Below are 13350 nucleotides of genomic sequence, written 5' to 3'. Positions count from 1 at the left end.
TTAAGCCTCCTTGTGGGAGAGAGTAGATTTTTTTTTTTAACATTATCTTGTCATCTTTATTATCAGTAAGTACAGCCTGATCTTTGAAAATTGTGGTTAGATTTACAAACTGACTTTAAAGTGCTTCTGTTATTGAAAAGCATTCATTTTACAAATTTTGTGTTGATTTGACAGAGGAAAGGCAGGGAAATAGTTGAATTTCTTAAAAAGCATACTGGGAAGTTACACTCTTTGACATTACATATTCCAAAATATTTGCTTGAAAGTGACCGTTACAAATTCAGCACCAACATAACAAATGTTGAGTGTTTATAAAATTCCAAGATTTAGAGTTGGGGGATGATTTTGTGTTGAAAAAAGCTTTCTCCATATCTTTATCTATCTATCTATGTATCTATCTAGGAAGATGTACTTTAAATCTGGGTCCTCCTATTAGTTAGGCCCTCTGTCCATTGTGCTTCACTAAGAAGGTAAAATGTGTGTTTTTATGTGTATATATGTGTTTGTATGTATGTATGTGTTCCTTCTTTTAGGGAGGGAGGAAAAAGATAAATATATAAATATATATATATACATATATATATATCCAGTGCTAAAAAACACTTGTCCTTTAAGGGAGTAGAAAATATTTCCAAAGTAAGAAATACCTGACTGTATTTAGTTCCCTATTAAAGTGAACATAAACTAGTAAAATTGAAATGAGTTGATTCTGATGTTCTAAATTATTCAAACCCACTTAACAAATTCTTGATACCTAGCAAAACTTTAATCCTCATAAAAGCATGAGATTTAATATGTTTGACCACCATTGTCTTCTCCAGTAACTACCATGAGCCTTCTTTTTTTAAAAAAATATCAAATCCAAATATTTTCATCTTATTACTAGCACATAACTTAGCAGTCAGAAATACTTGTTCCCTTCTACATAATTTACTAGAAGAAGATTCTCGGTGACTCCTACCTGAACAGTAACATTCCAGATAAATTTTAGCAAGCTTATTATTGTGATTATTGAATCACCTCCATCATTTGATAGGCATTGATTAAACATTTTTAAATAATCAATACTATTCTTAAATTTGCATCAGGAGGTTAAATATTTTATTTACTAGTAGACTGATTTCTAAAACAACAATTTAGTTTGGACTTGTTTATGGCTTGTTTCTCAGTTTAGCCTCAGATTTTAATTTTTTTCTTTGTCATATTGCCCAAACCACATGTATAGAGCTTTATTAAGCTTTGTATTCTATAATTTACACATAGCAATACTTTTGTTTCTCTAGAGTCTTTTTTTTCCCGTAAATTCATTGAATGATAATAGAATCCGGAAATGTTAGAACTGCAATAGATGTTTAAATTTCTAATCCAAAGTCTCCCTTTTGTATATTAGGAAATTAAGTCTTAGATTATTGCCTTGTTTCAACTCTCTGCATTATTCTTTAGAGTTTTTATGATCATTATATGTGTATTGCATTTTGTGTATATTCATCAATTCTCAAATGAAAAGCCATGATAAAGGAGAGAAGTTAGAGGATAATATTAGTAAATTGCAATAACTGTGGGAAACCATTAGGGCAGAACCACAACCACACACTGGAAAATAAACTCTGAAATTATCAGATGAAATAAATTAGTTTTTTTTTTTTTTTTAAATCAGGTACTGTTCATTAGCTTCCTTTTAACTTCTGTTTGTAATAATTATGTCAAATATGTTACAAAGATAAAAATATCTTTGTTTTTAAACTCTAATTGCATGTTTGATGCATTACTCTTTTGCTTGATTCTTTTCTTTTTATTTATAGTTATCATTAAAGTTATCATTAAATCACCTCTATCTTTAAGGAAAAAAAAATGCTAAAATAATGAATTGGAGTCAGAGGACCTGAACTTTAATCTCAGCTCATATATATACTATGTAAATGTCTCCTCAGAAGTCAATAGTTTTATTAATTTATTAATTCCTTTTGATTTTATATTATATTTGTTTCCAAATATACTTCTCTTCACCTATATTTGTTCAGACAGCTTTCCAGTTTCTCAATAGATCTTGTTAGACAAGGTGTTTTTCTTTTATTGATTTAGGGTCTTGTATTTAGTAAACAGAGTGCTAATGATTTGATTCTAGTTCTTCTTCACCTAGTATGTTCTGCTGATTGATGTTACATTTTTAACCAGTAGTAAAAACATTTTATAATTAAGCTTTATAAGTCTGAGAAAACTACCTTTCTATCATTCCTATTTTCCTTTTGATCATTTCCCTTTATCTTGAAGACCTTTACTTTATCTCAGTCTTGTCTCCAAAATAACTCACAAATAGTTTTGGTATTACCATTAAATCTGTAAGTTAATTTAATTTGTCTCATTATTTTTATTAAGCTAATGTTGTACAACAATACGAAATAACTATTGTTGGGGGAGGCCCCTAGGATGACACAATGGAAGGAGGTTACTGATATTCTAATGACATCTAAAATGGATAAACCTGTCAAACATTAAGAAGGAATGTCTATAACTAAAGATATAAAACCTTCATCTCATCAACAATTTAAGAAGGAATGATTATAACCTGGGGTTTGGGGGCAGAGCAAATGAGGTAGACCTTTATCTCATCAAACATTAACAGGCAAGTATTCCTTTTGAGCCTGCTGCAACTGAGAGACTCTTGACTCTCTCCCTCATCCCCTAATCCTTCCATAAGATTACCTCTCCACAACACATTCTGCAAGTCCCAATCATGAGGAGAGCCATCACCATATAATCTAAGTATGTTTATAGAACCATTATCTTACATTGAGTAGGTACTTAGCCTTAAGTACTCTGATATCTTATATTCAAGTACACCTTTCCAGAGCTCCAATCCTCTGCAGTTGTTCCAGCCCTCTGCAATTGTTCCAGCACTCTACACTGTGTAGATTCCAAATAAATGAGAGATTATTTTAAAATGATAGAATTGTCCTGTTCTTTATCATTGAAAGTGCTATTGTTTTTATTTATGTCAAATCAAAATTAAGCACCAGAGTCATTTAAAAGAATTTTGTATATCTCTATACACAGAAAGGTAAAAAATGCCTATTATCTAGACTGACTTCTAGGGGAATGGATACCTGATGAAGCTGGTCCATCAAATATCTATTTTGAACAGATCTTGTAAGTGGATAGTGAGCTCACTTTAAATTTGATCAAAAGAATGAAAATTGGCTGGATTAGTTGAATCTTTTTTTTTTTTTTGGAGTCCATTGTAACTGCCTTGCTTGCTTGTTAAGTTGATTTGTAATCTGGAAAACCGATTTTTCTGGCTTAGTTTTCCTCTGTTCAACACACTGTCTATTCCTTAGCTATATCCCTTCCCTCCTACTTATTATCTTAGTACCTCTTTTTTTTCCCCTTCTCTGAAAATTCCCCTTTATCTCTTCCTCTATAATCTAGAATTTACTAGAGATCTAGCAGAAGAAATTTAACTATGGATAAATTATGTATCATCTCTATTATCTTATCTGTTAGATCTCTCATTGTGAAAGTTTTTGTTTCTTGTAGCTTGTATAAGCCTTTGGTATGGCAACCTGTATTAAAAAAAACACTTTGTTTTTAAATTTTTATGAACCAATCTTATATTCAAATAACTGTGGGCAACACTTTGGTTTGTGATATTTCAGTTTTAGTACAGTTTATTGCTTGAATTTTCAAGAGCATTTTAACATGTATTTTTAGTATGAGGATTTTTTATCATTCCAAGAGAGTAAACTTCCACCTTGCTAAATATTCAGTAGGTACTACATTTTTGTAGCCTGTAGAGATAAGTTGAATAGTTTCTACCATTTCATTGCTTAATATGGATGAATCAGTAAGTTTGACCTCTTTCAGATAACCCATTTGTAATTTCTGAGGTGGTAATGAATTGCTATTATGAACTTCATTCCAATATCTCAATCAAAAGAATGTCTTCACTTAGCAATTCTCTTTAAATGAGAACAGATGCAATTCCCATCCATTACATGGATGATCAACTGGAGAACATTTTATCACCATATTACCCTAAGGATATGCCAACTCAGTTGATTAAATCATTACATTAATTATGTGCTTAGAGAACCTGAGAACCTTATCTCACATTGAGTAGGTACTTAACTATAAATACCCTGTGATCTAGATTTAAGTATACTTTTTCAGAGTTCTGCCCTCAACAAGTAGGATTTATGTAGCAGTAGAAGGATGTTGATAAGCCTGGGCTTTTGTGGTTATCATCACTTAACTGAGATGCTGAGAGAGAGGTGGAGAGAGGGCAGGGTAGGGGGGGAAGAGAGACAGAGAGAGAGAGGTGTGTTATATTCCATTGAACCCAGTTTGTCATTTGTTTCATAAACATTTATTTTCTTTCCAAATAATTGCTAAATTTACTAGTTTATTTTCTTGAAACTTTCCTTTCAAATAAAATACAATTAATTTGCTAATCCTGATTGAAATTATTTATAAAGGTTTCAAATATGAAGAATGGACCTAAATTTCTTTCTTACTTTTTTTTTCTTGCCATATTGCTATTCAAACTTCCCAAGAGCATTTATAAAACATGAATTGTTCCTCATCATTTGGTACTAATTACTTATTATGGAATGTTAATGTTCTTTGTTTACTTCTGAAATGTCTATTATATTCCATCGATCTGTTTTTTTCACTGATTTGTACAGTTTCAACTAATTTTGTTCATTGATGCATTATATTGTTTTCAACTATGAACTGGCAATTGTGTATTTGTTAATAAGACTTTGTTTTAAAAGTAAGCTTTGATTTTTCTCTTCTTATAAATTTTACATAATGATTTCAGTGTTCTTTTCCCAGTTTTATAAAATAACTCTGGGATTATCATTTTTATTGCATTAAATGAATATGTTAATTTGGAGGGTGTTGCTTTTTTTTTTTTTTTACTGTCCTAAATATAAAAGTTAAAACAAACAAATAAAAAACATTCTCCAGAAATAAATTTTGAAAAAAAAAATTTTTTTTTAGTTAAAGCTTTTTATTACATATACACGGGTAATGTGGAAACATTGGCCCTTGCATAACCTTTTGTTCTAAATTTTCCCCTCCTTTTCCCTACTACTTCCCCTAGCTGGCAGGTAGTCCAATACATGTTAGATCTAACATACACACACACACACACACACACACACACGCACACACGCACACATACATATTTATACAGTTATCTTGTTGCACAAGAAAAATCAGATCAAGAAGGAAGAAAAAGGAAAACTGAGAAGGAAAACAAAATGTAAGCAAATAACACCAGACAGAGTGAAAATGCTATGTTGTGTTTCACACACTGTTCCCATGGTTCTCTCTCTGGGTGTAGATGACTCTCTTCATCAGAGCACAAGCGGAACTGGTTTGAATCATCTCATTGTTGAAGAGAGCCGTGTCCAACAGAATTGATCCTTGTATAGTCTTGTTGCCGTGTATCTCCTGGTTCTGCTCATTTCACTTAGCTTTAGTTCGTGCAAGTCTCTCTAGGCCTCTCCAAAATAATCCTGTTAGTCATTTCTTACAGAACAGTAATATTTCATAACATTCATATACCATAATTTATTCAGCTATTCTTCAATTGATGGGCATCTACTCAGTTTCTAGTTTCTTGTCACTACAAAAAGCCATAAACATTTTTGCACATATGGGTCCCTTTCCTTCCTTTAAGATCTCTTTGGGATATAATTCCAGTAGAAACACTGCTGGATCAAAGGGTATGCACAATTTGATAACTTTTTGAGCATAGTTCCTCTCTAGATAGTTGAATCCGTTCACAGTTCCACCAACAATACATCAGTGTCTCAGTTTTCCCACATCCCCTCCAACATTTGTCATTATCCTTTCATCTTAGCCAATCTGAGAGATGTGCAGTGGTATCTCAGAGTTGTCTTAATTTGCGTTTCTCTGATCAATAGTGATTTGAAGCACCTTTTCATGTGACTAGAAATAGTTTCAATTTCTTCATTTGAAAATTTTTCCTATCCTTTGACCATTTATTATTTGGAGAATGGCTTGAACTATTATAAATTTGAATCAATTCTCTATATATTTTAGAAATGAGGTCTTTATCAGATCCCTTGGATATAAAAATGTTTTCCCAGTTTATTGCTTCCCTTCCCTTCTAATCTTGTCTGCATTAGTTTTGTTTGTACAAAAACTTTTAACTCAATATAATCAAAATTATCTATTTTGTGATCAGTAATGATCTCTAATTCTTCTTTTGTCACAAATTCCATCCTCCTCCACAAATCTTATGTTCTTCTCATTTGTTTATAATATCATTCTTTATGTCTAGATCATGAATCCATTTCGACCTGATCTTGGTATGTTGTTAATGTGGGTCTGTGCCTACTTTCTGCCATACTAGTTTCTAATTTTCCCAGCAGTTTTTGTCAAATATTGAATTCTTATCCCAAAAGATGGGGTCTTGGTTTGTCGAATACTAGATTGTTATATTCATTGGCTGTTTTGTTCTATGTATCCAACCTATTCCACTGATCCACTTCTCTATTTCTTAGCCAGTACCAGATGGTTTTGATGACTGCTGCTTTATAATTTGGTTTTAGATCTGGTACAGATAGGCCACCTTCATTTGCTTTTCTCTTCATTAATTCCTTTGAAATTCTTTACTTTTTGTTCTTCAGGTAAATTTTGTTGTTATTTTTTTCTAGTTCAGTAAAATAGTTTTTTGGAAGTTTGATTGGTGTAGCAGTAAATAAAAAGATTAGTTTAGGTAATATTGTCATATTTATTATATTCGCTCGAGAAGTGCTCAAGAGCACTTAATATGTTTCCAATTGCTTAGATCTGATTTTATTTGTGTGGAAAGTGTTTTTTAGTTTTGCTTATATAGTTCCTGACTTGCCCTTGGCAGATAAATTCCCAAATATTTTATATTATCAACAGTTATTTTAAGTGGAATTTCTCTTTTTATCTCTTATTGCTGGATTTTGTTAGTGATGTATAAGAATGCTGAAGATTTATGTGAATTTATTTTTTATCCTGCAACTTTGCTAAAGTTGTGGATTATTTCTAATAACTTTTTGGTTGATTGTCTGGGGTTCTGTAAGCATACTATCATATCATCAACAAAGAGTGATAACTCTAATTCCTTTAATCTCTTTTTCTTCTCTTATCGCCAAGGCTAGCAATTCTAATACAATATTGAATAGCAGTGGTGATAGTGGGCAACCTTGTTTCACTCCTGAGCTTATTGAGAATGGTTCTAGTTTATTTCCATTACATATGATGCTTAATGACCATTTTAAATAGATGCTCCTGACTATTTTAAGGAAAAGTCCATTTATTCCTATACTCTCTAGTGTTTTTAATAGGTATGGTTGTTGGATTTTATCAAATGTTTTTTCTGCATCTATTGAGTTAATCATAGTTTTCCTAATTTTGAACCAGCCCTGCATTCCTGTATAAATCCTATTAGTCATGGTGTATTATCCTGGGGATGATTTTCTGTAATCTTTTTGTTAATATTTAAGATGTTTGCATCAATATTCATTAGGGAGATTGATCTATAATTTTCTTTCCCTGTTTTCAACCTATCTGGTTTAAGTGTCAGTTCCATGTCTATGTCATAAAAGGAATTTGGTAGGAGTCTTTCATTCCCTATTTTTTCAAATTGTTTATATAACATTGGAGTTAATTGTTCTTTAAATGTTTGGTAGAATTCACATGTAAATCCATCTGGTTCTGGTGATTTTTTCTTAGGGAGTTGATTAATAGCTTGTTCTTTTTCTTTTTCTAAATGGGACTATTTATTTTCTCTTCTGTTAATCTGGGCAATCTATATTTTTGTAGGTATTCCTCCATTTTACTTAGGTTGTCAAATCTATTGGCATAAAGTTGGGCAAAGTAACTCCTGATAATTGCTCTAGTTTCCTCCTCATTGGTGGATCGTTCTCTGTTTTCATTTTTGAAACTAACAGTTTGATTTTCCTCTTTCCTTGTTCTAATCAGATTAACTAAAGGTTTATCTTTTTTGTTGTTTTTTTCATAAAACCAACTCTTAGTTTTAGTTCAATAGTTTTTTTTTAAGTTTCAATTTTATTGATCTCTCCTTTTATTTTTAGAATTTCAACTTTGGTATTTTATTGGGGGATTTTAATTTTTTCTTTTTCTAACTTTTTTAGTTGCAAGCCCAATTTATTGCTTTTCAAGTGTTCAAGAATTTCAAGAATTTAAACCTGTTGTGACATTTTATCGTATTTAGGTTTGTGATCCTGGGCAAATCATTTTACCCCCTTCACCTCAGTTTCTTCATCTATAAAATAAGCTGAGGAAGGAAATGGCAAACTACTCTAGTATCTTTGCCAAGAAATACCTAAATGGGATCATAGTCAGGCATGACTGAAACATCAACAATTTTTGGTTTTCTCTTTTTTGTTTAAAAAATATTGTTCTGTGGTTTATCTATTTTATTGTTTGTTTTACCCCATAAAATCTAGTCCGTAGTCTTATTTATTAATTCAGCTTTTCCTAAAATTTAATGGATTTCTCTTTTGACTTTTAGGATTTCTATTTTGCGTTTAATTAGGAATTTTATTGTGTTCAAATTTTTTAGTTCTTCCTCTTTGTCTCCTTTATTGATATGTTTAGAGACATAAATATTCTTGTAAGTACTGCTTTGACTTCATTCTGTAAATTTTGATATGTTGTCTCAATGTTATAATTTTGTTTTCTAAAATTGTTTATTGTTTCTATAACCAACTCTGTAACAAACTAGAATTAGATAATTTATTTTCCAATTAATTTTTAGTTATGCTTTGAAGGCCCTCTATTGAATAAAACTTTTATTTCATAATTATTTAAAAAGTAAATCCTTAATTTTGCTGCATTTATTTGTGAAGTTTTTATACCCTAATACTTGGTCAGTTTTTGTAAAGCTGCTGTGCAGTGAAAATAAAAAAGCATACTTTCTATTCCTATTCTGTATTTTTCAATCCTATCATATTTAATTTTTCTTTACCAAATGAAATTCACTATTTAGTACATAAATTTAGGTCATTGTTCTTTGGATTACCAAAGATCCTTTCTGAAGGTCACAAGATCTTAGGTGTGGTTTTTTTTTTTTTTTTTTCTAATTGATCTAACAACATATCATTGGGACCTCCCCTGAAAACTGTACTAATAATAATACTCTAATTGATAGATAGGTTGACCTTCTAGTATTAGCTGATTTCTCCCTCTCTTGTTCCACGAGAGTCAGCTGCCTCAAAAAGTCTTGACTTAATCAGATTCCTTCTGGTTTTGGCTTTCTCATGAGACACCAGCCACCCCAAATCTTTGGCAAAGCAAGGACATAAGAATCATACCCTGGGATGGCCTTAACTTAAACTGGCTTCTGTTTACTACTACTACACAAAAAGACGTAGGAGGCTCTACCCAAACTAGTTAAGGATCTATTCTCTAGAGGAATGAGTTTTGAGGAAGTAGATGGATTCACAGAGAAATATTGGCTATTTAACTAAAACAATTCAATATTAATTTTCCACATTTCTATTCACACTTTCTATTTTTTTATTCTTTTGATTTTATTGTTGTTATTATTACTTTGTGTCCTAGATTCACTGGCTTCCACTCCACTAATTCTAATTTTAAGGAGTTATTTCTTCAGTGAGGTATTTTTTTTTTAACCTCTTTTATAAATTGTTAGTTCTGTCTTTATAGTTTGTTGAACTAGCTGTATTTTACTATGTTTTTTTCTACCACTTTTATTTGTTTTTTAAAATACAGTTTTGCTCTACTTTTATCCCTTTAACTTTTCTAGAAATTATTCTTGGACTTGTATCCAGTCTACAGTTTTATTTGAGCCTTTGCTTATAAGAGTTTTCAATTTTTCTGATTTTGTGAATTGAGCTTCCCTGTCCCATAGAAGATTCTTTTTCTGTTGTTTGCTGATTTTTCTGGTCCATCACTTGACTTTAGACTTTGTTAGAATTGGGCTTTGTTCATCATTTATGGGGAGGAATACCTAGCTTGAATTTCTCTAAGATCAGTCTTCAGACCTGTAAAATTTGTTGCTTCCAATGTGATAGGGTCTCTGATTACTGTCCTCTCTGCTTTATGCTTTGATCCTTACCTAGAAGACCTCTTTCTGTCATGACTGTGATTATTCTTCTCTAACCAGAACTTACCATCTGAAATTGTATGATAGGACTATGGAGTAGGCAAATGGCTTCAGATCTTGTACTAAGTAGTGGCACAATAGTACTTTACACAGTATCTCTTTCTGATCAGTTGTTCAGTCACTTTAATGTCCCTTTGCTATTGCAACTACCACTTACAGAGTCCACTGTTGTATTTTCCACTTCAAACAGGGTGTGTCTCATCTCCCATCCTTTTCCATATAATTGTTTATATCTCTTTATTTAAGCTGCCTAAGACTGTAACAATGACTCATTTTTTTGTTGGCTTTTCTGCTCAGAATTTACTGTGATTGTTTTTGTGATCATTTTGTAGGAGAGATTTTAGGAAAAGTTTTGCAATTGTGACCCTTCATACTGTTATTTTCATAAAGTTAGTATTCAAATCAAGTTGTTATAAGTATTTAAATAGTGACTACTCAGTGCCAGGCACTGTGCTTAGAGTGCTTTTAAAATAAATATTATTTTATTTGATCCTCATATTAATCTTGCTAAATAGATGCTATTATTATTCCTTTCTTATAGGTAATGAAACTGAGGCAAATAGAGAGTAAGTACTTTTCCCATATAGCTAGTGTTTGAGGCCAGATTTGAATCAAAGTTTTTCTGAGTCTCCTTCTTATTGTATATATCATGTCATCTGCTACCTCCTGATGGATCCTAAGCTTAGCACCCTATCCTGTATGCCACCAGCTTTCTTAATTTATTTGATTTTAGTATCTTTATATTATTTTCAAAATCTCTTTCAAGTCTGTTTAATACCTTTTGGATCTTCCAAATTCTAGCTTTGTGTCCACAGAGGAGTTTGAGCATAGAATATCCATTAACCATTGATTTACTACAAAATCTTTTTCCAATTTTTTGGTCTAAAATAAGCAGAGTTTGATATATATAAGTATTTATAATTAGGTATCATATAAAAAGTTTAAAGTTTCAACTCAATTTTTCTCTTCTTTCTATTTAGTTAAAAGACACAAAGTCAACAGATCAGAAAACAACATTGCTCCATTTTCTAGCTGAAGTATGTGAGGAAAAATATCCAGATATACTGAGTTTTGTTGATGATTTGGAACACATAGACAAAGCTAGCAAAGGTATGTATTTCTGCATTAAAATTTTGATCTTGAGTGATCATTAAGAACTATTAAATGGTAATGAAAGATAATGGGTAAAAAGTCTTAAGAATTTATTTTAAAATGTTCATATTTTTTGACTGAACATCTTGGCTCAAGTGTTAAATTGTTTTTTATGAGAGTGGGAACTAACTGCTATTATTTTTTAGGGGGACTGAGGCAATTGGGGTTAAATGACATACCCAGAGTCACACAGCTAGTAAGTGTTAAGTGTTTGAACCTGGATTTAAACTTGGGTCTTCTTGACTTCAGGTAGCGCCCTGTCCCCAGATAGCTTTTTTTTTGTAGTTGAGATAGTCTGTTTCAGAAACACTTAAGTGTTAAATGACTTGTATATACTTTTAAATGTTTGCTGTCCTAAGAACTTCACTTGCCATTGATAAGTGACTTTCTTAGTCTGTCTCATTCTGTACTCTTTGCTGCTTGTTGCCTTGTTCTTTTTTTTATCATTTTTTAAAATTTTGATCTCTTACCTTTGTTTTAGATTATTATTGATCCTTTGCTCAGACTTCTTTCTACTTCCTGATTACTTGAGTCTTCCCTATATAAAATAGCTTGACAACTGCCTAACTACTTCTTCCATTTTGATTTCAAAAGTCAAATGAGGTTATTAGGATTTAGAGATGTTTAATATTTAATTTAATATTTACCCTTCTTTTCCCCAGCTTGTATTCTCTTTCTTTCTCAAAACTTGTTATTAAACTTGTCAGTGGTTAAATTAATAAAATATGAAAGTAATTTTGATTATACCACTGTACTTCAAATATATCTGAGTATTCACTGCAAGTACTCCATTTATTGATGCAAATTACAGTCTTCTATAACTTAATACATTTTCCTAAAGAGTTGCTATGGTTTAAGACCATACTTTGGTCAGCATAAAGATGGATGTGTGAACTTAGCTAGCTAGTTCTAAATGAAAGAAAAAACAGTCAGTTACTGGCTGCATATCTCAATGTTTCCAAGCTGAGTCTTGACAGACCTTAACTATACAGGTTACAGTACAGGTTTCTAAGATTGGGGGTTACCTTTATATCAGGGTGAAGGATTGGCTCTATTTGAAGGTGCTAATAAAGAATGATAGTATAGAACATATCACAAATAACCACCATTTTAGTACTAAATACTGACCTGAATTAGAGCCATAGTAGGAAGTCAAATCTATATAATCTACCGTATGTTACCTGTTATAAAACTAATAAATCCATACACGTTTGTTTTTTACCTATGCGACTTTGTCAGATGTCAGAGCTGAGAATAGGAGAATTAAAGAGGAAAAAAAAAGTAAAGTATACATCTCTAAAATGTGGGATAGAAAATAAATATATAAGTTGTCTATCAAAGCTGTCAAGATATTTTGTTAACTAGAGTGGTTTCTTTTTGACAATAATTAAATCAAAATAATGAAATAATTTGTTTCCTGATGCTTCAAATGACAATGTTTCAATGTGAGGATAGAAAAATTAAAATGAAACAATAGAAGTTATTGGTTTTGTTTAGACAATTTTTTATTGCATGCATATTTCACATGCATATTTCAATGGAGAAATAGTATAGTAGAATGAATAGTATGTTGCTGTTAGTATAAGTTGAAGTCTTGACCTGTAGCACATAGTATCTGTTAATGTTGGCCATGCCACTTTATTATTAGTGTTTATAAGTAAATATTTAACTTCATGATGAGAGATCTGTGTTGGAAGAAGTTTTCATGCAATAAATTTTCTATAGTAGGAAATACGTGGCTTCTTACCCCCTAAAATGTACTTAAGTATATTGGGTTTGTATCAACGTGAATAGATTGCAGCACACTTGTACCTGCTTGTCCAGTACAGCTTTTGTTTGTGTCCACTGAAAACTGACCCTGTTTACAGAGCTACTTAATAGGTCAAATGCTTTCCTCTTTATCTCTTGACATTACCTGGATAAAAATGGAGCATATATACACTATTTTTAAAAAAATTATTATTTTTATCCTTTCATTCTCTTTACATTTTGCTTTTTTCTTTTCTGTTCATGCTTCTTTTTTTAATCAAGATTTAACT

At 31.3% G+C, this 13350-nt stretch overlaps 1 protein-coding gene across 2 annotated transcripts in view; it reads left to right on the top strand.

The window, feature by feature from the left end:
* The window catches only part of DIAPH3 (diaphanous related formin 3), a 410013-nt gene that overhangs the window by 197650 nt on the left and 199013 nt on the right, over positions 1-13350 (top strand). For both annotated transcript variants that reach the window (XM_031958457.1, XM_023500580.2), the window contains one exon: positions 11140-11269. In XM_031958457.1, the coding sequence (XP_031814317.1) occupies positions 11140-11269 (130 nt within the window). The remainder of the gene's footprint in view (positions 1-11139; positions 11270-13350) is intronic.

The sequence above is a fragment of the Sarcophilus harrisii genome, chromosome 3, assembly GCF_902635505.1.
Source record: "Sarcophilus harrisii chromosome 3, mSarHar1.11, whole genome shotgun sequence".
Classification (NCBI taxonomy): domain Eukaryota; kingdom Metazoa; phylum Chordata; class Mammalia; order Dasyuromorphia; family Dasyuridae; genus Sarcophilus; species Sarcophilus harrisii.
This window is presented reverse-complemented; position numbering and strand designations above follow the sequence as displayed.